At 42.3% G+C, this 27,108-nt stretch overlaps 1 protein-coding gene across 1 annotated transcript in view; it reads left to right on the top strand.

Annotated features, from left to right (window-relative positions):
* ASIC1 (acid sensing ion channel subunit 1) overlaps positions 1 to 26,750 on the top strand; it is a 77,809-nt gene extending 51,059 nt beyond the window's left edge. The window contains exons 2-10 of the mRNA XM_070740535.1: positions 9,151 to 9,301; positions 11,666 to 11,793; positions 13,103 to 13,253; positions 21,627 to 21,683; positions 21,803 to 21,956; positions 23,007 to 23,098; positions 23,346 to 23,425; positions 23,814 to 23,918; positions 26,101 to 26,750. Coding sequence (XP_070596636.1) covers positions 9,151 to 9,301; positions 11,666 to 11,793; positions 13,103 to 13,253; positions 21,627 to 21,683; positions 21,803 to 21,956; positions 23,007 to 23,098; positions 23,346 to 23,425; positions 23,814 to 23,918; positions 26,101 to 26,205 — 1,023 coding nt within the window. The 3' untranslated portion in view covers positions 26,206 to 26,750. The remainder of the gene's footprint in view (positions 1 to 9,150; positions 9,302 to 11,665; positions 11,794 to 13,102; positions 13,254 to 21,626; positions 21,684 to 21,802; positions 21,957 to 23,006; positions 23,099 to 23,345; positions 23,426 to 23,813; positions 23,919 to 26,100) is intronic.
* The last annotated feature ends 358 nt before the right edge of the window (positions 26,751 to 27,108 follow it).

Raw genomic sequence — 27,108 nt, 5'->3', positions numbered from 1 at the left:
GAATGCTATTGTTCAAATTGTACATGAAACCTAGCCAAATACGGCAGTTTCCTGCTGCAGATGTTCACTCTCCAATCCCTGGAGTTCTGTGGAGGAGATTGATTGACAATGAAGAGAAAGATTATAATTACACAATAGATTATAAAGCCTGAATGTAGGTATGACTAAAACCAACCATAGCTCCCCAAGCACTAGGATCATAGACAGTTGTGGCTTGTTCTTGTATACCCAGTTATACATCTCCACCCCATGTCCAGTCAACGAAGCAGTGGAAGTGATGTGCCGGTGCCTGGAGGTTGTTGAGGCCTGGATGGGTGTCAACAAACTCAAACTCAATCCAGACAAGACGGAGTGGCTGTGGGTCTTGCCTCCCAAGGACAATTCTATCTGTCCATCCATTACCCTGGGGGGGAATTATTGACCCCCTCAGAGAGGGTCCGCAACTTGGGCGTCCTCCTCGATCCACAGCTCACATTAGAGAAACATCTTTCAGCTGTGGCGAGGGGGGCGTTTGCCCAGGTTCGCCTGGTGCGCCAGTTGCGGCCCTATTTGGACCGGGAGTCATTGCTCACAGTCACTCATGCCCTCATCACCTCGAGGCTCGACTACTGTAACGCTCTCTACATGGGGCTACCTTTGAAAAGTTTTCGGAAACTTCAGATCATGCAGAATGCAACTGCGAGAGCAATTATGGGCTTCTCTAAGTATGCCCATATCACTCCAACACTCCGCAGTCTGCATTGGTTGCCGATCAGTTTCCGGTCACAATTCAAAGTGTTGGTTATGACCTATAAAGCCCTTCATGGCACCGGACCAGAATATCTCCGGGACTGCCTTCTGCCGCACGAATCCCAGCGACCGACTCGGTCCCACAGAGTTGGCCTTCTCTGGGTCCCGTCGACTAAACAATGTCGTCTGGCGGGACCCAGGGGAAGAGCCTTCTCTGTGGTGGCTCCGACCCTCTGGAACCAGCTCCCCCCTGAGATTAGGATTGCCCCCACCCTCCTTGCCTTTCGCAAACTCCTTAAAACCCACCTCTGCCGTCAGGCATGGGGGAACTGAAACATCTCCCCCTTGCCCATGTTGTTTTGGTGTTAGATTGATTGTGTGCTTGTTTTTTTAATATTCTGGGGTTGTTTTTTATGATTTTTTTAGCTTAACATTCTAATTGGATTGGTGGGTATTGGATTTGTTATTATGTATTGTTTTTATCTTGTTGTGAGCCGCCCCGAGTTTGCGGAGAGGGGCGGCATATAAATCCAATAAATCTAATCTAATCTAAAACCAGAGGACCACAAGGTTCACACCCCAATGTACTTTTAACAGGCCTGAATCTGGTGATTGTGGGACAGCCAGCCACACATTAAAAAAATGCATATCATCCCCATCCGTAATTTGCCAATCAAAAACATGAATTATTAAATATTGTACCTGAATATTTTTGCTGCCTGGTTTAAAAATGCATTCCAGTGTGTTTATGTTGGTTGTGTTTTTGAAGTTGAACTGTGGTCTAAATATATCCTACTCTTCCCCTGTTCTTTTCTTTCGGCGTAGAAAATGACATTAGCTTTGATGTTCTCCTGTTCTGCCTGCCATCTAAAAATCTTTCATCCGCTTTATCATCTATATAGGCTGTCCTGAATCTTGTCTGTTCTTTCCAGCAGAGTTATTTTAACTTGTCCTAGTTGTAGTTCGGGCGAATGTCAGGCAGGCAAACAAATATGCTATGCCCTTCACAGCTTCCTAGAACATTTTCACACTGTTAGTCTTCAAGTTTAGTCTCCAGATGCCACTACCAGGTTTCTTAATTCCTTTCTCGAGCCTCCTTTTCTACCACCATTTTGTTTCTTCTCCCCAAGAAACAGATAATGATTTCCGGTGGAGTTTGCCTCCTCTGGGTCACTCCAAGCTGTTGATTCTTGCCCTACTCTCAAACCTTTATAGCAGGAAGGAGAAAAACTGGGGGGGGAAACCCTCTTTAAATGAAGATAAGAAGAGCCATGCTGAATCAGGCCAAAGCCCATCGAGTCCAGTATTGTCTGTCACACAGTGGCCCACCAATTGTACATGGGGATCTTGAGCAGAAAGAGAAGGCAAGACCCTCCCTTTCCACAGATCCCCCAAAAATGATACCCAAGGGAATCCTGCCTGCCTCAACCAACATAGAGGCGGCACATGGACATCCGTTTCAATAACCACCGATACACTTGGCATCCATGAATCTGTCTAATCCTGCCTTGAAGCTATCCAGGCTGACAGCTGTCACGACCTCTTCTGGAAGTGAATTCCATAAACCAATGACCCTCTGGGTGAAGAAATATTTCCCTTGATTTGTCCTCACTTGCTTACCTATGAGCTTTAGGAAGTGACCCCTTGTCCTAGCATTGTGTGATAGAGAAAATAATTTTTCTCTATCCACCTTTTCTATCCCATGCATGATTTTATACACTTCGATCAAGTCACCCCTTAAACGCCGTCTTTCAAGGCTGAAGAGACCAAGGCGTTGCAACCTGGCTTCATAAGGGAGGTGCTCCATGAGTAAAACAAATCTTGGATTCCATCAAGAGACTAAATTCAGTAAACCAACAGCTCCAGTGAATAAAGAGAATGAAAACAAAGCCTCAAATAAAGAGAAAGGAAAGCATAATGCTAACCACAGGAGTGAGCTGAGCAGGTGACTCAGCAACTTAAGCTACCAAAATGACAGGAGCTCAAACAAAAGAAAGGTGAGGGGAAAAAAGCTTTCCCTGTTAAGTCCTCGACTTACAACCCCAGCAGAAATGCAAAGTCCTCGACTTATGACTGACCCGGAAGGCTGATGCTGAAGCCTGATTGGCTAAGCACAAGAGGCCTTTCGGGCAGGAAGTTAAAGCATTGTGATTGGTTGGCTGTATGACAGCTACACTGTAAAAGGAGCTTTCAGAAGTCTGTCCGCTGTTCTATTTAAGCTGAGCTGGAGTGGTGCTGGAAATGCCAGAATAAAAGTTCCCTGTTTAAAAAGTCAAGCCTCTAAGTTCTATCAATGCAAAGACTCACCTATCTAACATTCCCCAAAACACAGCTCGGCTCAGACCTCGTAGCTCAGGGGTGTCAAACCAGTGATGGGTTGCCCAAAAATTTACTGCCACCCTGTGGGCATGGCTTATTTTGTGGGTGTGGCTTGATGGTCATGTGACCGGGTAGGAGTGGCTTGTCAGTCATGTGATCAGGTGGGAGTGGCTTGGCAATCGTGACCGGGGGTGGCTTAAAAGTCATTTGACTGGGTGGGAGTGGCTTACTGACCAAGATAAGTTTTAAAATAGGTGCTTGCATTCTTTTTCATATTATTTGAATAGCCACAAAAAGGACAAATGATAGATGACATTATTTGCTGAGGAGCACAGTAACATTTTAAGGTTTTGTACTGAACCCACAAGGTTCAGAATGATAAGAGATTAGGCAAGTAGCTCAATTTTCTTTAGTTGCTATAAAAGTTCAATTCTAGATAATGATTAAAAGGATTAAAGCGTTTATGGGTAAAAACATACTATTTAATTATTTCCTATTTTAACAGTAATTAAGGATCATACTAAAGGACTAGGACAATTTAAAAACTATTAAGCATTCAATAAATAATGCATAAAGTTACTATCCCCACTGCATTTCCCCCTCCTTCATAGGGGCAGCAGCCCATCACTGTACCAAACCCCACATCAGGGTTGTTTTTGACCTGGTGGGGCAGGGGGGCGTGGGCAACTTGACATCACTCATCAAGGCTCCGTTTTGTGTCAGCCACAACGGCCTCCTGCAGCAAAAACGGAGCTCCATTTTCTCTGGCAGAGGCACCATGGGTCAGCCCTTTGCTATTTCCAGCATGTTCTGTCTGGGTTCCCCCAGACCTCAACACCAACTGGAAAAAACAGCCAGACACTCTGGTAAAAGCCAAAAGTATTTTATAACTGGAAAAAATAAGCACAGAGGAAAACCTGTTCTTCCCAACAGACAGGCTATAATACGGTACAGCAGGGTCCTGATGTCCAGACAATACAGCAAGCTTCTTGCTGGCACCCCCCCCCCAAGGTTTCAATAGTCAAAGGCACAAACCAGGATTCCAAGACGCCAAAGTTCACAGTCAGGTCCCACGACTCTCAAAGATAAAACTCCACAAGCCAGAAAGGGTGGGTCTGCCTTTTAGCCTTTCCCAAGAGCACCACACCCAAACCCAGCTGTTGCCACTTTAATGCTGAAAGTATTTAGCCAATTGATTCCGTCTCTGAGTAGCTCTTCGTTGTCGCAGATCAATTATGGCTTGTGCATTTTCCTCTAAGGAATCCAGGCTGCTTGCTGGGGAGAGCTCCCCCTGGTGGGACTCTGGCTGTCCTCCCTCTTCTTCAGCCTGGGATTCCTCCTCCTCGTCTGTCTGCACCTCCTGTTCCTCAGCCTCTCCCTCTGAGCTGGAAACCGACAGAAGGTCAGCCGTTCCCTGAGGGGCCTCAGACGGAACCACAACACAGCATAGGCTGGTGGGCCGGATCTAAGCACCCTGTGGGCTGTATCCAATCTGAGGATCTGGAGCTTAATACCCTTGTCGTAGCTGATGGGTCTAACAGTCCCCCACCCTCCCCAGCATTTCTCAGTTTGCTCTTTTCTATGACATACAAATCCTTCCTGCCCACAGAGCCTCTGAGATCGTACTATCTACTTACTCCCAAGTCACAATCTTTTATAGCAGTAGACTGAGGACAAGCCAAAGTTGTTCCTCGAGTTAAAACTAGGAACCTTCCCCCAAAGTTACACAGAACGGTAACACCTTGTCCCCACTTTCCATTTTTTCAGCAAATATAACAGCTAAAGGAAAAGCAAGTAATCCTTTTTAAATACTGTAAGCTACTTTTCATTGACGCTCCAATCCCAAATACATAACATGACATATTCAAGCTTCTCCTTAGGATGCTGTCTGGCTGGGATATCTTCTTTTTCATTGCATTCGTTTTTACAGAAATTTTAATTGAGCCTTCTTAAGATGGAAAAACCACTTTTCCCCCATGCTGGTTATCCTAAAAGCATAACAAACAAATAAAATAATAGCAGAATGCTTTCCATTTTTTCCAGTCACTAGCTAGCAGTTAATTCAATTATTATTAATAATTAAATGATTCATTTAAATATTTGCTATAATTCATTTATCATTCATAACTATACCATCATTTAGACTGCCAATGTACGAGTACAGGTTTTCCTAAATAACTGAAAGCACAACATGATCTTTTATTAATTACTGATTTGCATGATACATGCTAATCTGGGATTAATAAATCAAGAAGCACCAATGCATACTGGGCGACCTGTACATGGGATGGGGTCTTTGAGGGGATGGGAGGATATTAGATTTTGTTTGCCTGAAACCAAGACACTAGCATTTGTGTAGAGAAAGATCCTACTACCAAAATTGTCGCTATCTCAGTGTTTGTTAATAAGAATGAGTATAAATTGTGGGGGTCCTTGGTGTTTCCTGAGTTGACTTGTTTTCTTGTAGATGTTTCATTGCCAAATTAGCATGGGCGTTGTTGTCTAGTTTGGTAGTAAAAAAAACAACCAAGCTCAGAGAGCAACTAAGACCCCACAGTTCAACCCTGGGCTACAAATTTTCTCTTATATAAATTAACTGAATATTTTTGCCTTTGCAGGAATCTTAGTAACTATCAATACTTGCCTTCTATCCTTGACTCAAGAACAGGGGTGTGAACTTTAATGGTTAATACCAGTCAGGAGGCAATTGTGGGATTCTAAAATCAAGTACAATTGCATACATAGCACAGCTCACTATTTCCTAAAACCTCAGTAGGTTTAAAGTACTGGCTAAGTCTGCAGAGCAGAAGTCTGAAAAATACACACACACAAAAAGAGGATGGAGTTAGTTGAATTGTTTATCACATGTAGTTACCAATACCTTACCAATTTGAAGACAAGAACTGCACTCTCACAAGAAATGTGAGAACAAAATGTTTACATTGGAAGGATTCTTAGATGCATTCCCTCTCCCTTTATTTTTTCAAGCAGACTTCTTCTGTTCAATTGTGTCTGATTCTTAGAGTCTGCTTGACAAGTCCCTAAAGTTTTCTTGGCAAAGGTTTCAGGGCTGAGAAAAACTGATTGGTCCAGCTGGCTTTGTGCCTAAGGCAGAACTAGAAGTCCCAGCCCCTGGCTTCCAGCCTGCCTGCCTACCTGCCTTAAGCATTACACCAAGCAAGCTTTCTATGGAGACCTACTTAATATAATGATGCTATAGAGCACTGCACACCAAAACACATCAAAACAATGCTATATAGCACTGCACACCAGAATAACTAGACACAAGAGTCTTCGGAGAGGGGCGGCATGCAAATCTAATAAATTATTATTATTATTATTATTATTATTATTATTATTATTATTATTATTATTTTTCCCTGAACGCCATCACTCTGCAAAACAAATAATTCCCTCACCACTGTCAAACTATTTACTAAGTCTGCACTACTATTCCCATCACCCATCTCCTCCCACAAATGATGGTAACTCTGTTGCTTGTATCCTTACAATTTATATTGACTGGTTCCTAATAGGATTTGATTGCTTATACTGTATGTACCTGGGCTATCATTAAATGTTCTACCTTATGATTCTTGGCAAACTTATCTTTTCTTTTATGTACACTGAGAACGTGTGTACCAGAGACTAATTCCTTGTGTGCCCAATCACACTTGGCCAATAAAGAATTCTATTCTATTCTAAATACATAACTCGGTAGAAGGAAAAGGCAAATTATGAACACATATACAGATAAATAGACAGACTCTGCATGTATGGCTGTATGGTGGGGGTAGAAAATAAACCTTGCAGATTTCCTTCGTGGCTTTATGCAGAGTGATGGTCTGTCCCAGTCTGTCTCTGAATTTTATTCTTTCAAGAATTTGGCTCAAACATGCCAGCGAAGCAGAAACAAGAGTACCCGGACGTGTCTACAAATATTTTAAGCTTTCCATGAGTACCCGCCGTTGCCAAATGTTATTCCTTAGGCTATTTGTTATATGAATTGCTTGGCAGGGACTTGTATTTGGCCACCTGTAAAAGATGAATTACCCAGCAGCAGATGAGTATAAATGCCAGCAGGGCAGAGTCTGTCCTTTAACGGAAGAGGCAACCAGTGAATACGCTCAGCAGAGCTTGTATTTGTTCACTTTCAGAGGAATTTCCCTGTGATTTGCTGTTGTTGTTGTTGTTGTTTATACTGAAGGATATAAGACCACCACTGGGGTTACATTTCCTTTAAGAGAACTCATCCGAGCTAGTTAGCTTCCTGAGTTGTGAAAACAAATGAATCCTGACTGCTCCTTCTACGCGTGGCACTTTTTAACCTCCAATTTAACAATTATTATTATTATTATTATTATTATTATTATTAATAATTAGATTTGTATGCCACCCCTCTCCGAAGACTCGGGGCAGCTCACAACAATAATAAAACAATATATAACAAATCTAATAATTAAAAGTCACTAAAAAACCCTTATTAGAAAAGAAAACATACACACAAACATACCATGCATAGAACTTCCCTTATGCCTAACAAGCAAATGGATATAATTTTTCGCCAACTTGTGTCTTTGATTCTTAACTGTTTCCCACTGGTCATTATCCAAAGTAGGAGGAACTGGGAGGTTGCCAGCGTCTCTTTCTTTGCTCCTTCCTTCAGCTGAATTGACATTTTAAAAAGAGTAATATTTGTAAAGGGGAGCTAGCAACAAGATGCTGCAAAGGAAAGAACTGGCCCCCTGCAGCTGTTGTGGTGTAGAGGTGGAGCTCTTGCCTCGCAATCAGGAGGTTGTGAGTTCTATCCTAGGTAGGGTCTCTTGCTTGGACAGGGGGGTTGGACTAGATGACATGCAAGGTCCCTTTCAACTCTGTTAATATATATAAGTTAACTTCGTTTTTATTTCCAGGTATGCCTACAGAGACCATGTTTTCAAGGGGGGAGGAATAAAGGCAAATTTGAAACGGAGATAAATCTGAAAGAGGTTCATAAAGATTTTTTTAAAATTAAATTGGTTATGTTTCTAACCTTGCCTTACAAAAGAAAATTCAATGTGGGAATTCAAGAAATGCAATAACAAAAATATTTAAAACCAAGCAGACTATAACAACTTGAGGTCAAAAGACAACTCAATTTTCATATTTTCTTTTTACCGGAATGTGAAAGACTGTGCATTAAGTGGTACCATTTGTGGGGTAAAAGTTAAATAGCCAAAGTAAAGGACAAAAAAATTTTTTTGAAAAATAAATAAGTCTAAAGCACAGCTTTCAGGAAAGCAAAGGCTATCCTTTATAGTAAATAACATATGGTCACTGGGAATTGAAATCCACAAGTCATATGGGTCCTCACCCGCTCTTGCAAATCAGTGCTTGTGGTTATTTATTTATTTATTTATTTGGTTGGTTGGTTGGTTGGTTGGTTGGTTGGTTGGTTGGTTGGTTGGTTGGTTGGTTGGTTGGATTTCTATGCCGCCCTTTTCCACAGACTCAGGGCGGCTTACAAAGGTAAGAATAAAACACAATACAAAATATAGCAGAAGAAACCCAACTTAAAACCAGTATTAAAACCCCACAATATAAAAAAACCAGGCATTCACAATAATTCTAACTACAATCAAACAGTCATATTCCCGACCGGAGCAAGATGTTAAGCTCAACGGCCTCAGCACTTTAAATTTGAATATGTTTCAACTGAAGGCCAGTTTTAAACTGAATCTCATCCCAAATTTAATTATCTCAACCACTTTCAGCAATTACAGAGCAACTTTTTAATTTTTATTATAAAAAGCATTGTCTGCTTTTGAAAGGCCATAATACAGTATATTGATACATAATACAGTTAACCGCTTTGGAACTGGCCAAGCCCCTCCCTCAGCAGCCATCTTGCAAAAGTGCCACAACATGTTCCCAAGTTCCCAGATGTGTCCACTGGTAATAAAAGTACACTTATTACACTTGTTGAAAGACACAATGTGACAACGCTGTAGGTTATGCTCTTCTCTTCTGGCTTGCTCTTGGTTATCAAAGCTAGGAGAGCCCAGTGACCTCCGGAGGAAGTGTCAGGCACCAATCCCTAACCCTACTTTTTCTCCTCCACAGGTTTTCACCCGCTACGGGAAATGCTACACCTTCAATTCTGGCCAGTCTGACAAGCCACCCCTTATCACCATGAAAGGGGGCACCGGCAATGGCTTGGAGATCATGCTGGACATTCAACAAGATGAATATCTTCCAGTCTGGGGAGAGACAGGTAAATAGCATTTAGCATTTAGATATATATACCACCTCATAGTGCTTTTACAGCCCTCTCTAAGCAGTTTACAGAATCAGCCTATTGCCCCCAACAATCTGGGTCCTCATTTTACCCACCTGGGAAGGATGGAAGGCTGAGTCAACCTTGAGCCGGTGGTGAGATTTGAACTGCTGAACTACAGCTAGCGGTTAGCTGAAGTAGCCTGCGGTGCTGCACTCTAGCCACTGCGCCACCCCGTCTCAAAGGGCTTTCTCCTTTCCTATCCCTCCACCAGTTCCTCATTTCTCCTGGCGGCAGAATTCCCTCATGTGTAGTTCTGCACCGCCCATCCTTAGGCAGCCTCAATTTGCCAAAGCCCCCTCCCCTCCTCCGAGTCTCCCTCCATTCAATCATCTCCTAGACTTCCACAACCTCCTGAGACCCTCATCTTGCCTTTCCACACCCGTTTCCTTACTCGGCCTCCCCCTCTTCGCTCCTGTCCTACTCACCATAGCAACCAGCTTAGCAATGCCAATCAGGTAGCTGCCTCTTATCCAGAAATAGCATTTTGTTCCGTTAAGGGAGAAATGTGTTCTTCAAACTGCAGAAAGAGGGCTGGAGCCGGAGTCCCTAATCAAAGGTCATCAAGAGGCTACGTGGAAAGCATGTTTGCCTTCCTAGCTGGCTTTCCATTCCTAGGAAGAAGGGGAGAGTAAGAGAGCTGTGCTTGGCTTTAACAAAAATGCTACTAGTATCCTTGGATGCATACCTGGATTGACTCTTGACCTTTGCGTTAATGGGGAGGAAGACTGGGGTTTTTGTGAGTCCTTGGGCATTTTGATTTCTGTCCATCAATCGCAGTCCTAAAACTGTCGCATAATAGATCAAAGAATGGGAGGGGGAGCAATGTGCTGCCAAAAAAAATCTCTTTTGGTATTTACCAACTTCCCTTTTCAGCTTGATTTTAATATTTTAACACATCCTTTAGTTTAAAGAAATTTATGGAAAGCTGGCATGCTTACAAAGGGAAACCTCAACTTCTAAATCATCTTTATATACTGAAAGGCCTCTGGGTTTCCTTAGAAAACAGGAGGGGGGGTTGTAGCCCTATGTTTTACTTGAAAGCGAGCTCAGATGCTCAGAAAACAAAAGGAAGAGTTAAGGTCTAGAGGAAAATTCAGGCTGCAGGCTCATCCATTTGCTGGTAAATAAATGCCTGCAATTGATTTCACCTATCCTGGCACTCATTTTGTGACAACACCCAAAAGAGAAACCCAAAAGGCACTCACTGGCCCAGAAAGGTGGTTAATCCCTAACACAGGGAAAACTATGGCAGGCGTGTATTGAGAAGATTTGCAGAACCTGCTCTCCACACTCCTGTAGTTTCAACATCATGCTTCTCCTTGATGCATGGATGCGTCTCTTGATGTCCCTTGGGATTGGAGAGTGTCAGAATAAAAGAAAGAAGCCACCTCACTTGCTCTTGCCATATGTTCTGACCTAGGCTTCCTGATAAATCATAAACACAAATGTAGTCCCCAAAACCCCCTTTTTATTTCTTTTCTTAAAAATAATTTTTATTTACCTGTAAATGACATATACACACAGAATATATACAGAAAAACAGATGTACAGTGCACATTCCCTGCCCCCCTCGGCTGTCTCACCGGCAGCCTCCTTTAGTACTGTTTTACGGTAATGTTACCTGTGGTTTATCAGTAATGTATAGTCAATTTTAAGTAATTATAAACTCTTAATCTATAATTATGAAAACAACGCCCTTTTTTTTTCAACGGCTGTAAATTATGTTCATTCACAGCCACAATAAGTCCCAAACAATGTTAACTAGTCGGACAGAAATCTGCTGCAGTCTTTCAGAAGGAAGCTGATAAGCACCAACCTTTATCTCTCTTGACACGCTGCCAAAGATCTAATTGGCAAGGAGCTTTGCAAGGCCAATCAGAGCACAGAGTGAGAACAGAGTTGCTGGGTTACACCAACCAGAATTGAACCAAGTTGCTTCCTGCAAGGAGCACATCTGTTTGCTCCTCTTTTATGTCCTATGGGAGGGGCCAATCATCTCCAAGCCTTACTCCCGAGTAGTCCTTCTCCTCCGTAACTGTTCTTGCCTTCTGGCAGCTCTGCACATGTATGCATCGGGAAGAGGCTCCCCCTGTTCCTCTGCCTCGTTCATGTCAGCCTGTGGAGGCTCTGGAGTCAGCACAGACCTCCCAGATGGCCTGGGCTGGATCTCTGCCTCCGACACAGAGCCTTCTTCAGACTCCAGGCCTGGCTCATGTTCCTGTCGCTGTCCAACTCTGCTGCCAGTCCCGCAGGCCACTGGCAGACCGCAACACATGCTTTCTATTCTCTGTGCTATAGATGAGACGTCTTTTGAAGCGGGGATTAAAGTGCAGATTCACAGCCAGGATGAGCCGCCCTTCATTGACCAGCTGGGATTTGGAGTGGCACCTGGCTTCCAAACATTTGTGTCCTGCCAAGAGCAGCGGGTAAGTTGAAGACACATTTGCTTTATTTTAGATTTGTCTTCTAGTGTTCGTACTAAAGAGCAGGAATGGTTTTGTGATGAAGGCACCAGGCTAGGACCAGGAGCACAAGGGATCGTATCCACCCTTGGCCGTGAGTTATTTTCAGCCACTTCGTGTTTCTCAACAAAACCTACCTCACAAGTGACATTTATTGAATAAAACATGTTTTATTCCTTTTTCATCATGAATAAAAATTGGAAGTGGTATTATGTACGCTGCTTTGGGTTTCGGGAAGAAAAGCAGGATGATGAGTGAATCTAAATTGTTGTAAGGGAAAAAAACTCCAGATGTATCCCGCAATGATTTTTCTTCCATTCTCCTTTGAAAAGAATGGCTTAGATCAGAGCTTCCCAATGTGGGGCCCATGCCCCACTTGGGGGGGGGGCATTTTGATTTTTAATGGGGGCAATTGGAACTGTGTTTAAACCAAGTTAAGGCTTTTAGGCTTCCTCCACATGAGTAGGACTTCACTTTTTGAATAATAAGAATTATATGTCATGGTGGGGGATCAGGAGTTTAGAGATTTTTAGATGGAGCATGGCCAAAAAAAAAGGAAAAAATTGAAAACCACTGGCTTAGATTGAAAGATCCCTGGAATCTGAAGCAGGAATCCAGGCTGTGGTCAAATGTCTAGTGCTACTGAGTAACAGGTAGTGACTTCAGAATTGCATCCTTGCCTACACTGGGATATTTATTTTATTTTATTTTATTTTATTTTTTGTTTGTTTATTTATTTATTGGATTTGTATGCCGCCCCTCTCCGTAGACTCGGGGCGCCTAACAACAGTAATAAAAACAGCATATAACAATCCAAACCCTTATTATAAAACCAAACATACATACAGACATACTATGCATAAAATTGTAAAGGCCTAGGGGGAAAGAGTATCTCAGTTCCCCCATGCCTGGTGGCAGAGGTGGGTTTTAAGAAGCTTACGAAAGGCGAGGAGGGTGTGGGCTATTGATAGGATTATTTTATGGGTTTGTTGATGCCTTGTTTCATTTGTAAACTCTACTGAGTCCATATATACGACACCATCCTTACAGGACAAAGGGAGCTCTTCTTTTTGTCTTAGGAATGATTAAGGCAGGGGTAGGGAACGTTGGCTCTTCTGTGACTTGTGGACTTCAACTCCCAGAATTCCTGAGCTAGCATGATTGGCTCAGGAATTCTGGGAGTTGAAGTCCACAAGTCATAGAAGAGCCAACGTTCCCTACCCCTGGATTAAGGAGAGATATTGACCTTCTCATTCTATCCTCTCTTGCTCAGCTCATCTACCTTCCCCCACCTTGGGGTGACTGCAAGTCAGTGACAGTGGAGTCTGAATTCTATGACACCTACAGCATCACTGCTTGCCGCATAGATTGTGAAACCCGCTACTTGGTGGAGAACTGCAACTGTCGTATGGTGCATATGCCTGGTAAGAAGGAAGGACGGATCTGAAGGGAAGCTAAGGACCCGAGTCTGAAATAGTTGTAATTTTTTTTAAAAAATCATTATTGAGTCCCTTGGAAGATGAAGGGCTGATTTATGGGAGCCCACTCTGGAACGTGCTCACTATTTTGATATTTAAATGGTGGGCTAGCATGCCACATTTACTTGTGCAACAACAGGGTGCCTAACAGTTAGAAATATTATTTATCAGTATATATTTGAGGGAACATTAATGAAGAGAGGTAATACATGATGATTGTGATTGCTGGATGACAAGATTAGATAAATAATTTTGTTTTGCAATAAGGGACAAAAGATCTATAGAGAAATTAATAATTTTGTATTATGATTTTTTTTTCTGGGATTATACAAGAGTTACTAACAAAATACTGCATTTTATTGTACTGGAAATAGAAGATATTTGACATTGTATTAAAGTATAGGAAGGAAATTTAATATATATATATATATTGTGAACAGGGTGCCTATGTTAATGCTTGCAGAACCAAAGCTGAAACCGGATTAGCTATCTCCTCTGCAGTGGTCTCCAGAATGAATTGGGAATATAGAGGACAATTGCATGGCTGTAATACATGCAAAGGATCTGCAGAATCAGAAATCTAATGTTCCTCAGTTGGGTTTCTCCCCCAGTTTTGCATTCTCCAGAATCGCTGCTCTATTCAAAAATGTAATGAAATAAGGTTCCTGCCATTGAAGTCAAGATTCGGTTTGAAGTATGAGGTGGGGATGGGAAATAAATATTGACAGTTAAGTGTAGTCGCATTAGGAGATACCAGTACATCTCAACCAGATGATGTGCTGAAACTCCGCGCAGGCTAATAATCACCTGCCCAGCTTCAGTCCAATTCTTCACCAGGTCAGCTGATTGCTGATATTGCTGGACAGCTCCTCTTGCAGACTGAAGGGGAGAGAGCTGTTGCCAACTCTCAAACACACAGCAAACACCACATTCCAGAATTCCAGCCATGTCAAATGTTTCAGTTTAGTAAGCAAGGAGACAACGGAGTCATAAAAGCACAAGATTATAGTGTAGAAGATCCCAGTTCATCTCCATTTCAAGGCCACTGACAGTTCGAAAATGTTTCTGCAGTCATGTGGCCAGCATGATGTCACCAAGCAGTGTTTCCCACCTACCAAAATAGCACCTGTTTATCTACTCACATTGGTATGCTTTCAAACTGCAAGGTGGCCAGGAGCTAGGCAAAGACAGGTGCTCATCCCATTGCATGAAGCTCAGGTCTCGAACCTGAGCTGTCGGCTTTCCAGCTGATAGGCCCAGCATCTTAACCTCTGGCCAGGGATGGGTTCTATTTTTTTTTACTGCTCGTTTTGTGGGCGTGGCTTATTTTGTGGCTGTGCTTGATAATCATATGATGTTAGGTGTGGCTTGATGGTCATATGACTGGGTGGGAATGGTTTGGCAGTCATGTGACTGGGTAGGAGTGGCTTTGTGGTCATGTGATGGTGGGCGTGGCTTGGTGACCATGTCACTGGGTGGTCATGTGAATGGGTGGGCATGGCCAACTGGATGTCACTCACATCAAGGGCTAGGGTGCCTTGCCACTCCTTGCCTCAAAGGCCTCAACAAGATACAATTTCCCTAACTATTTACTACTACTGAACATCCAAAACATACTATTTAATCCTATGTATATATGCCATATGTATACATAAATTTTACACATAGGCACACAAAAATATACATTATCTACTATATATACTGTATATGTATGTACACACACACACACACACACCTCTTCTAAAACTATACACATTCAGCCTCACTTCCTGCATTTTGACTAACACATCCAGAGTCTACTTTCAGCCACACATTTAACCATCATTTTTCTACATTAGAATATTACATGTCTTCAGACATATTTCCATAGCTTGCAGATGACTGTTAGAGCCAGGAGTTGTCATGGATTGAATAAAATGTGGTGAAACTCACTCTTGCTTAGCAACCAAAATTTTGGGCTCAATTGTGGTCATAAGTCAAGGACTATCTCTGCCTTCTTCTGTATGGCAGCCTTGTCCTAGTAAACTACTTATTTCTGACAACTTTCCTCTCTATCAGAAGCACCCAAATAATCTAGGCAATGAAAGGTTTCCTGCTGCAACAGGGGGTTGGACGAGATGACCTCTGAGAAGTCTTCCAGCCCTAAATTGCTGTGCTGTTTCAAAGTCTCTTCTGAAGCCACATCTAGTGCCAGGGTTTGTGGTGCTTCCTACCTCTTCTCTCTCTCTCTTCTCTTCTCTTCTCTTCTCTCCCTTCCTTCCTTCCTTCCTCTTTCTTTCTTGCTTTTTCTTTCTCTTTCTTTTTCTTTCTGTCTCTCTTTCTTTCTCTTTTTGTCTCTTTCTTGTCTTTGTCTCTCTCTCTGTTCTCCTTCCTTTCTTTTCCTTTTTCTTTCTTTCTCCCTTCCTCTTTCTTTGTCTCTTTCTTCTTTCTATCTCACACACACACACACACACACACACACCTGGTCTGGGCACAAAGAGTCTGTTGTTACGGAAGTTTTCATTTCTCTCTATAATACATCTGATACTAATCAATTCAATACCCTATCTCTCAACTACATAAAGTCTAAGGGAAGGGAAGAAGGGGACTAAATTTTAAAAAGTTTACTTGGCAGTAAGGCTACGCTCTTTCAGTGGGATTTACTCCTAATAGATACACATGATGGTAGGCAGACATTAGCTCTGTTGTTTAATAGGTTCTAAGTAAAATTTCCACATTATCAAAATTTATATGTAAACAACAGAATATGGGAGCAAAAATAGCAATAGTTTGGGATATGCTTTTCTTCTTTAAATGGAAGTACTACCCATTTTAACTAGACATTAAGACTCATCAGTTTGGAATACTGGTATGGCTTACACTGAACCTGGGCAGTATTTGTTTTCTTTACAAACTAGCTCAACTTTGTTTCATTTAAATTTTGCTTTGGACCAAGAGCTCAACTTTTAGAGAAAGAGAGTGAGAGGGGGATCTTTAGGAATAAAAGCACTGCAAGAAAGAAGGGGAAAGGTACACTCTGGATTCTGGACCCCAAGCATCCCCTGAGCTGGGAAGCCCTCCTCATTCTTATTCTTCCCAATCCCTTCCCACTCCCAGATCCTTCTTCCCCTCTCCCCCCCCCCCCCACATCGCTTCCTTTTGCTTGAAGATCCCAGCAATTTTCCTAGCAGATAACACCAAACAAGACCTATGATATACATTGCTGTGTATTTTTGTGCATGTGTGCCTGACCCATTTGTGCCATCAGGGCTTGGGGCTATTAATTAGTTGCCCCCTGGTCGATGAACAAAATTTTATAGTTAATTGGATTTAAGATGTTTTTATTGTTTTTCTTTATGTTCTAAGCCGCCCCAAGTCCTCGGAGAGGAGTGGCATATAAATCTAATTAATAAATATAATAAATAAATAAATAGCAAAGAATTGGAAAAATGTGCATTATGGCAGTACAGTGATACCTAGTCTTACAAATGCCTCGTCATACAAACTTTTTGAGATACAAACCCGGGGTTTAAGATTTTTTTCTCTCTTCTTACAAATTATTTTCACCTTACAAACCCACCGCTGGCGCTGGGATGCCCCACCTCCGGACTTCCGTTGCCAGCGAAGTGCCCGTTTTTGCGCTGCTGGGATTCCTCTGAGGCGCCCCTCCATGGGAAACCCCACCTCTGGACTTCCATGTTTTTGTGATACTGCAGGGGAATACCAGCAGTGCAAAAACGGGTGCTTTGCTGGCAACGGAAGTCCGGAGGTGGGGTTTCCCAGCGAAGGGAGCCTCAGTAAAATCGCAGCATCGCAAAAACACAGATGTCCGGAGGTGGGGTTTCGAGGACTTCGGTGTTTTTGCGATGCTGCAATTACACTGATGCTTCCTCAGGGGAATCCCAGCAGCGCAAAAACGGGCGCTTCGGCTGGCAAAAGGGGTGAATTTTGGGCTTGCACGCATTAATCACTTTTCCATGGATTCCTATGGGAAACAATGTTTCATCTTACAAACTTTTCACCTTAAAAACCTTGTCCCGGAACCAATTAAGTTTGTAAGACAAGGTATCACTGTATATGAATGCCAGAAAGCTTTCTTAAATGTGGTCACACTAACTCCTCCCAATTATTTAAATAAATCTGCTCCAAACATGACTAAGTCAGGGTTTAACCTTATCTTAACAGTAAAACAGGACACTCCTACATTTCAAATTATACTAGTACAGATGCTGTTAAAATTGATGTGGCTTTCTGGAAGTGTATATTATTCTCTGCTATTTAAAAGAAGATACAAAAGCACTGGGCCTCTTCAGATCAAGCACTTATTTTTAAAAGCTTATTCATTTTGTTAAATTGTGTAGAACAGCAGTCTTTTAAAAATAATCTGAACATTCTACAGTCATTTATAGTTATATAAATCTATCCATAAATAAATTGCATCCAGTTTCAGCAGTTTAAATAGCACAAGAAAATAAAATTCTGCCTCTACCTCCAGGCAATTTGCCTCCTTGCGGCTTTAGTTTCACTTTCAGTTTCAGCACCTGGTCAGTCTGCAGCCTCAATCAGCTGAGGATCAGGAAGCTGTTAATCAGTTGTTTGGCTTAAGAGGCTCTGCACTGTTTGCTAAAAGAAGGTAAATTGCTGAGAGGCAGAGGCCAAAGGGTGGGGGTGGCTGGGTGGAGCTACATTTGGTATATAAGATGCACCCATGTTTCCCCCCTCTTTTGTGGGGTAAAAAGATATATATTATACTCTGAAAAATATAGTATATACCACCTTTCCTCTTATAGGAACCACACAAAAAATGAAACAATTTCTGTGGATGCTTTTGAACCATTTTACTGCATTGCCTCCTTCATATGAGAAAACCTGGCAAATCAGTTTCATATACCTAATTTCACAGCCTGTAATAAACATCCAATTTGGTGCATGATGACATAATTAAGCTCAAATTAGACCACCTGTAACTGGAAAAAAAATGCCAAAGTCATGGGAACATTTCTTTTAAAAAGCTGAAATAAATCATATAATTACAAGGGTTAGCTTTTTCCAAATGGCTGATTTCCAGGTAATCCACCACAATTTTCACCATGCTCTTCCTGAAGAATATGCTAATTTATATACATTTAATCTGTGTAGTCTGTGCTATATACCTCAATAGTTCTAGCTCCTTAGAAGTATCACGGCGGCGCAATGAACTACAGAATGAGGGTACCACTTTGTCAATATATGAATATTTTAATTTCTTTTCAAATTACCAACATTGCCCCAAAGCAATGGAAGTGAAGTGCTTTATAGTTGTTGAAAATATTCTTTAAAAGTGCTTCTTCTTATGGTTCCTCTCTAATTAAGACTTCCTCTAATGGAGCCGCTCCTATTTTCTAGTTGGCATGCTTTAACAGATGCCAGGGCTCTGTCAACCTCACCTTGATCTGAAAAGAGCCTTCCTTGTTAATCTGCCAGATATGCAATTAGCATAATCCTAACACGGAAGTGAGTTAATTGTTTTAGTCAGCTCCATCTCCTAGGGAAGAGTAGGCAGAATAGCACAGGCAAATGACAAGAAAATGGGGGGGGGGGGGTTTGAGTATTTTTCAGGCTGCAGATCAAACCTGATTAGAAATTCATATGGTACCATTATTTAGAATAATTGAAAGACAAGTGAAGACGTGGATTAATGCAGGGATTTGAATTCAATTTTGCTTGCATAATGCGACACTGTGTACAATCTGACTAATAAGGTTGCCTTGAGATGCAAAAAAAAAAAAATTAGAGTCAATGCCAGTATCTTCAACAAGTGTACAGTTTTTAATTGGACACTTTGTTTGCACAATGTATTAACACAACATTTGCTCTTTATGGTAAAATTGAGGACCGGTTTCTATAACCAGAGCAGTTTAGCTCTAAAGCAGGGGTGTCAAACTCAATGTCATTGAGGGCTGCATCAAGGTTTTGTTTGACTTCAGGGGGCTGGGGTGAGCATGGCCAGCTTGACATCGCTCATGTCGAAGGCATCTGTGATAGCCTGAGCACTTTGCCAGCAAAAATGGACTCCCGAGCTCCATTTTTGGGTGCAAGAGCCTCCTGCAACCCTCTTCTAGCAAAACTGGAGCCCTCCTGAGCTCTATTTTCGCTGGCAGAGGCACCACAGACCGGCCCTTTTTTATTTCCAGGGTGGCCTCATGGACCAGATCTAAGCACCCCATGGGCCAGATCCGGCCCCCAAAGCCTTGAGTTTGACACCTCTGCTCTAAAACCTTCCCTGGATTATTATAGGTAGGGCATCTAGTATTAGAATACAATCCCTAAAAAGGAAAAAAAATCCCTTTTCAGAGCGTGAGGATGAAAAACACTAAAATTAGATTTTCTTTCCTTATATTATTTCCTGTATTTTATCTTAGGGTGGATATATATTTATCCCAGGCATGTTTAAATTCAGTTACAGCAAATTTACCAACCACCTTTGCTGGAAGTTTGTTCCACACATCTACTAATCTTTCAGTAAAATAATATTTTTTCGTGTTGCTTCTGATCTTTCCCCCAACTAACTTCAGATTGTGTCCCCTTGTTCTTGTGTTCACTTTCCTATTAAAAACACTTCCCTCCTGAACATTATATAACCCTTTAACCTATTTAAATGTTTCGATCATGTCCCCCCTTTTCCTTCTGTCCTCCAGACTATACAGATTGAGTTCAATCATTAAGTCTTTCCTGATACGTTTTATGCTTAAGATCTTCCACCATTTTTGTAGCCCGTCTTTGGACCCGTTCAATTTTATCAATTGAACCGGGTTCCTCCTGGTTCAAGCCAGTTCGTCAGAACCGGTAGCAACCCACTGCTGATGTCACAGTGATATCACAGAACACAGTCAGTGCCAGTCTGTGGATGTGGCCATTTTTTTTTAAAAAAAAATGGGATTTTGAGGGGGATTTTCTTTTAGAGAGGATTTTTTCCAGAGCACTTTTTTTCCTTCTGAGCATGTACAGAAGCTGGGTTTCCAGCACTGTGCATGTGTCGCCATCTTGTTTTCAGCTTTTTTGGGGGGGGAGATTTTTTTTTAAAAAATGGCATTGTGTATTTGTGCATGCGCAAAGCACGCACTCCCCTGAGGCATGCCCACAAGGCCCAGGAGGAAGCAAACCGGCAGTGAGGTAAGTTGGGACCCAGCCCTGTTCATAGCCCAGTAATAATAGAGGATCTGCTTTGCACCCAGAACAGTCCAGGTTTAATCCCTGGGGCTGAAAAAAATGGCACATGGGAAAAAATGGTGCATGAAAAAAAAAAGGTGAGCAGCACTGCCAATGAGTGGCAGTTCTCTCATTTCCTGCTGTGAATTCCTAGGACATGGATAATTTCAACTAAATATATTTCACCTTTAAATCTGTTTCACAAAAAAGATGAAGAGGCAGCAGTTCTGGAAACAACGGTGTCCATTTTTCACAACTTTTTTTTTTCAAAATCACAAAATCAAGATGGTCCCAAATATAAGTTCTCCTCTTTTTCATTCAGTTGTTTATGTGTTATATGTGTTAGACTTCTTATAAAATTAAGTTCTATAAATGCTATATGCACACTTTAATGTAGGCTGCTGGTTTAATAAAAATAGATATACAGTACTGTACAACATTAGCAATAATTCCAGGCTTACCAAATCATATATGGAAAAATTCCAACAGCATAATATAAAAAGGCAAGCATTAAAACCTAAATATTATCTTATTAGCCCAGAAGGGGGAAAAAAAGACTTAATTTGATTCCTCACCAAAAAGACGAGAGAAATATACTGTTTATATTTATAAACACAACACATTTTTCCCTCACCCATTCAATCTGCCCATATCACAACCTTGTGTGTAGATGTGCATATATTTAAATGTCATACACCAAAGTCCCAAAATAGAATGCCAAGATAAAACAATAACCGTCAACACCTTCCGCTCCTTAACAAAAGAAAAGATATAAAACAAGTAGAGATTTAAACTAAGTAAATGAAATTATTTGACTCTAAAATAAGACGCCCTGTTTGTAAAATTATTTGATCCTTCAATCATTTGCACCTTTCAGATATGCTTGAAAAAAATGCTTCCAATAGAAGGAATGCAGGATGGAGAAGGGTGATGGGAGAGGTTTGTTTCACTGGAAAGAAAAGGGAGAACAATGCTGGAAAGGAGAGAGAGGCAAGGAGGGAAGGAGGAAGGGAGCAAGTCAGAGACAAACAAAGAGACAGAGAGAGAGAGAAATCCCTATTTAGATATGAAGGGTAGAAATTCAGCAGGAATGAACTTTGCCATCATAGCTGCTTGCATTAAAGCATAACATCACTTTATGTTCTTTTGCAGGTGATGCTCCCTACTGCACCCCTGAACAGTACAAAGAATGTGCAGATCCAGCCCTTGGTAAGGACCAATAGACATCACCTCTCAACTAGTCTCTTAAAAATGAGATATTACAAACTGTATTTGGCATTTTGTTATTCGAAATCATTGTGACTTCTCCCTTCCTTTGGGGTCTCCAGACTTCTTGGTGGAGCGAGACAATGATTATTGTGTATGTGAGATGCCTTGCAACGTCACACGCTACGGTAAAGAGCTGTCCATGGTGAAGATCCCCAGCAAGGCCTCGGCCAAGTACTTGGCCAAGAAATACAACAAGAGTGAACAGTATATTGGGTGAGTTTCTTTTCCTGGCTGGGTTTTGTTCTTGCATCCAATCCATCTATTACCTTTTTTTTTCTGCACTTCCTCTTCCTGTCCCTCACTAATTGGCCAAAACAGAAACTAATAAGACAGCAGCATCCACCATCAGGGCAAAGCTGTAAGTATTGTCAGAGATAACCCAGAGATTTAGAACTGAGAGATAGCTTTGGAAAGAGGCAGATGAGGAAAATGCGTAGATTATTGGAGTGGGAAGGGACCTTGTAGGTCATAAGGCTGCCCTTTAGAACATCTTGTCCCCAAAAGTTATATATGCTCTGATCCTCCCAGCCTTCCACAAAAGACTGAAAACCCAGTTCTGCAAGATGGCTTGGAGCCCCAGTTGGGAAACATCACAATGGAGGTGGTTGATGAAAAAAATATAAGATTCCCCCTGCTACACATCTTTCCCCCTCCCTTCCCATCTTTAATTAGAAATTGCATTTTTATTGTTATTAATATTTATTTCTCGTGGTTTTATTACTTTAATGTTGTACACTGCCCAAAATTGCCATCTTTACTTATAATTGCATTTTATTGTTATTAGTAATAATATTTCTCATGGTTTTAGTTTTACAGAGTAGCTTAGGGTGAGATGTGCAGCAAAGCAGATAATAGATTAGATTTACAGATAGACAAATAGATAAACAAACAGATGATAGATAGCTGAGAGGGGAGAGAGAGAGGGATTGGATGGATGGATGGATGGATGGATGGATGGATGGATGGATGGATGGATGGACAAATTGACAGAAACATAGAAAGAGAGGTCTCCCATCTCTTCTGGAGCCATTCCCGTTTTCTTAAATATTCTCCTGTGATGATTCCACAAACAGCTGCAACCCTCATTTGTGTCTTTAGGTGTAGACATGTGAGTGTATGAATCTGTTCTCACTTCTATAGCTATGGGTGCTTGTTTTGCTGAGTTGGTTATTAGCCAAAGCTCCAAACATCAGCATAGGGTCTACTTACAGGATTCTTTGGTGGGCAGATTTTTCAAGTTTGCATCCAATTCCTCTTATGCAGGGAGAACATCCTCGTTCTGGACATTTTCTTTGAAGCTTTGAACTATGAAACTATTGAGCAGAAGAAAGCATATGAAGTAGCCGGACTGCTGGGTGAGATCACTTTTTTTTCTGACTGCCAGTTGGAGCAGATCCTGTAAATGCCAAGCTTCCAGGGCAGGGGGTGACCTTTGGGGCTGACTTCAGTGTAATGCAAAATCTCCATACTCCCCCTTTCCCTTCAATGTTGGATTGGCATAACTCAGGGTTACCCAGAGATGGACGCTATTCCATCATGCCAAGATTGGGATTGGGATGCATCAAAAGACCTGACATGTGTCTTCCTGTCTCTCCCATGCAGGTGACATTGGGGGACAGATGGGACTGTTTATTGGGGCCAGTTTACTGACTGTGCTTGAGCTTTTTGACTATGCCTATGAGGTGAGTTTTGGTCACTGTTAACATGAGGGAAATGAACACAACATATGGCTTATGAAGAGGTATCCAGTAAACATATGCTGTAATTCTGTTCTGAGGCAAACTTTTAGTTCTCTTCAGTTAAGAAAAAAGTGATAAGTTTTAGCAATAAACTGAGTCAATAAGAAAGTAATTCTTCATCACACTTCACTAAAATACTGTACACAATTTTCAGAATTTGACTTCTATGTAGTGGGGCAGGGTCACGTAAAGCTCATTTCAATGTGGTAATTCGTGTTACAGCTCAATCTTACGGAATTTTATTCCCTGACACAATGTGTGTGCGTAGGAACTCTAAATAATCCCAATTATTAGTTGCCAATGACGGACGTTTCCCTTGTTCCATCTCCAGGTTATTAAGTTCCACCTCTGTCGCCGTGACAAGTGTGAGAAGAAACACAAAGGGAACAACAGTGACAAGGGTGTTGCCCTGAGCCTGGATGACGTGAAGCGCCATGTAAGTGTCTACACTTCATAATGCAGTACGTTCCCTTGTCATCCGCCAAGTGGACGGGCTGGCTAGACTCTAGAGGATCGCTGAGTTTGTATGATTTTCATTGTGCCCAAACTCTCTCAACCAATAAAGAATCTACGGTTCAGTGAAGCAGTTGAGATTTCTGTATTAGGAATCCTGACCACCGCTGTTGCCCTCGGGTAGAATTACACTTTTCATAATACATTCATGCAATAGGGAATCCAATTCCATTCATTTATATCTACAATATTAATTAAATATCCGGTTAACTGTGCTAGGGCCCTAAATTTCAGAGTCAATAATTTTACAAATAAATTCAGTAAATGACCAGAAGCCATTTAAAAGCTCAATTATCAATTCAGATGCTCTACACCTGCCTATGCTGCTTGGTGGTGGCTTATTATGGCTAAGGGTTCCTCCCAGGGGTGGGTTCTAACTTGCCTCGCTGCTGGTTCACTTCCTCCTGTGTTGAGTGGGCACTGCTGAAAAAGCCGGGATTTTTTTTTTTTAAAGCCGAAAACAAGACTATGACTGCATGAAGAAACTCAGCTTCTGCGCCTGCTCAGAAGGAAAAAAAATAAAAATAATAATAATAATAAAAAAGACCGGCACCAACCGAACTGGTTCAGTGATGTCATTGTGACATCACCATTGGGTTGCTACCAGTTCTGGCAAACTGGTCCAAACCAGGAAGAACCCACCTCTGATTTCTCCCCATCATTACCTGCTCAGCCACTTAACTTTTTGCTCAATCACTTTGAAACCTAGCAACAACCATTTTCTTTACTTTATTTAGCGCAATTTATTTTTGGCAGGACAGATGTGTCTTTAAGAGCGAGTATAACAAGCCAAAAATATAACAGTTTAGGGCAGTGGTTCTCAACCTTTCTAATGCCGCAACCCCTTAATATAGTTCCTCATGTTGTGGTGACCCCCAACCATAAGTCTAATGCCAATTCTCCCAACAGAGCTTTAAGCTGATTGGCAGGAAGGTCATTGGTCAGATTGTAAAGATATGTTCCAAGGTGCCAGAATAGAAGCTTTAATTTCCAACACCGTGGAAAATTTATCTCTTCCCATGGTCTTAGGCATCCCCTGTGAAATGGTGATTCAACCCCCAAAGGGGTCCCGACCCCCAGGCTGAGAACCACTGCTTTAGGGGGTTGTATTCTAGTTGTGTTGCTATCCCAGGGCATGACAGAAGAGCCAGATTGTTACAGCTTTACAGTCTCAAGAGAGTTGGAGCGATATGGACCTCAGGATGAATGCAGTTACCAAGTAGACAGATTTCCTGGGTCCTACAAGACAGTACTGTACTAGCAATAGCAATTACTTACACACCACTTCACACTGCTTTACAGCCCTCTCTAAGTGGATTAGAGTCAGCCTATTACACCCAACAATCTGGGTCCTGATTTTGCTGACCTTGGAGAAGGGAGGGCTGAGTCAACCTTAAGCCAGTCGGAATCAAACTCGTGGCAGTGGGCAGAGTTAGCCTGCAATATTGCATTCTAACCACTGCACCATCACAGCTCCTGCTATACAAGCATCCAAAGTCTTTATTACCTTTATCTATAAAATTTGAGGCAGGCTACTCATACGGTTCATGGAAATTTACATCAGCCTCCTCTAAGAATGGACTGCCGCAACCTCTCCTATAAGGTGCCCTTCAAAAGTTGAAGTATTCTCACAATATCAGATTTCTAACTGTGTGATATAAAAACCCTTTCATCCTGCCATCTTGTCATCATGACCAGCACCAGTATCCAACGAATTGGGCCAAGTGGCGCAAAAAATCTCCAATTAGGGAGCAAACATGATCCCTAGTTCATGTATGAGTACTGATGGACAGAGAAACTTATCTGCAGCAAAGTATCTTATCTTTTGGGGCTACTTTAATGAAGCAAGATAAGTCTCCCAATGTTTTATATGACAGATGATGAAGAATCCCTAGGGAGATGCCCTTTATTCCAAGTCTGAGTACGTCCCAGAAATTTAGCTGGGTTTTTTCCCCCAATTCCTATACCATCTCCCGCTCCATTGGCACTGAACCTCTTGAACCCACAAATCCTGGAATCAGGGCCCCATTTATCAATGTTTACCATGCTACTTTCATGTCCATTCTGTTTATGTTCCTTTTTCCTTTTCCTCTCCACCTTTCCAGAATCCATGTGAGAACATCCGAGGCCATCCAGCAGGCATGACATACGCAGCCAACATCCTACCTCACCACCCGGCCCGAGGAACTTTTGAGGATTTTACCTGTTAACTGACAACTGGATGTACAACTAACACTACCAAAGGGAAGGGGGCCGTGCTGAGCAGCTTTGGCCCAGCCCGGCCCAGCCCGTGGACCTGCCAACCTTTCGCAGGGCCTCTTATCTCAGACTCCTGGGGAGGCAGCAGAATCCAGCCTCTCCTCATCCATCCGCCCCAGGCCAATGCAGCGATACGCACATGGAGCCAGCTGGACAGAGGTGAGGCTCAGCTGCCGGATCCACTCCAGTCTCTGCTCGTTCCAATGACGCCCTTGAACTTTAAACGTTAACAGAAATGCTGCTGGAAGAACAACTCTCCCCCCCCACCACACACACACACACACATACACGCAGTATCCAACGGAGGCGAGGGCACAGCCTTCTCCGGTCCACAAACACTGAAGTCTTAACTGTGTGTCTCTCCTTGTGTATCTGTCATGCTCCCTAACCACAGCAAGCCTTGTGTGGCAGTGGTCCTTGTGTGCAAAGCCCCCACCTCCTTCTCTCTCTTTTAATCCGAATGCCAAGAAGAACTTAACAGGAAACAGATAGAGCCAGACTGTTTCTGTGGCATTCTGTTTGTAGAGGCTACTTATCTATCACCAGGAAGTGCTGCCTCAGTTCTCTTCCCCTCTCCCTCCTCTGACTCTGCGCTGTGGGGAGACCAACAGTCGTAGCCTTCCCCTGGAGCAAGACTGCAACTGAACTGAGAGCGCCACTTCCATAGGATGTGCCGTCATCCGCTCATCTCATCCAACGGGCAGCTTCTCATCCGACCAGGCCTGGACTCTGCTCTTCTTTGAGCCCTTGCCTCTTCCATCCGTCATCCCAGTCCTCTCATGAGAAAGGCAGGTAGCAAAGCTGTTCCAAAGGTTGACAACATTCGCATGATAGAGCTGCCTGGGCCCCTTCTG

This window comes from Erythrolamprus reginae, chromosome 2 (assembly GCF_031021105.1).
Source record: "Erythrolamprus reginae isolate rEryReg1 chromosome 2, rEryReg1.hap1, whole genome shotgun sequence".
Lineage (NCBI taxonomy): Eukaryota > Metazoa > Chordata > Lepidosauria > Squamata > Dipsadidae > Erythrolamprus > Erythrolamprus reginae.
The sequence above is the reverse complement of the archived record's forward strand: the minus strand, read 5'-3'. Positions and strand labels throughout refer to the sequence as shown.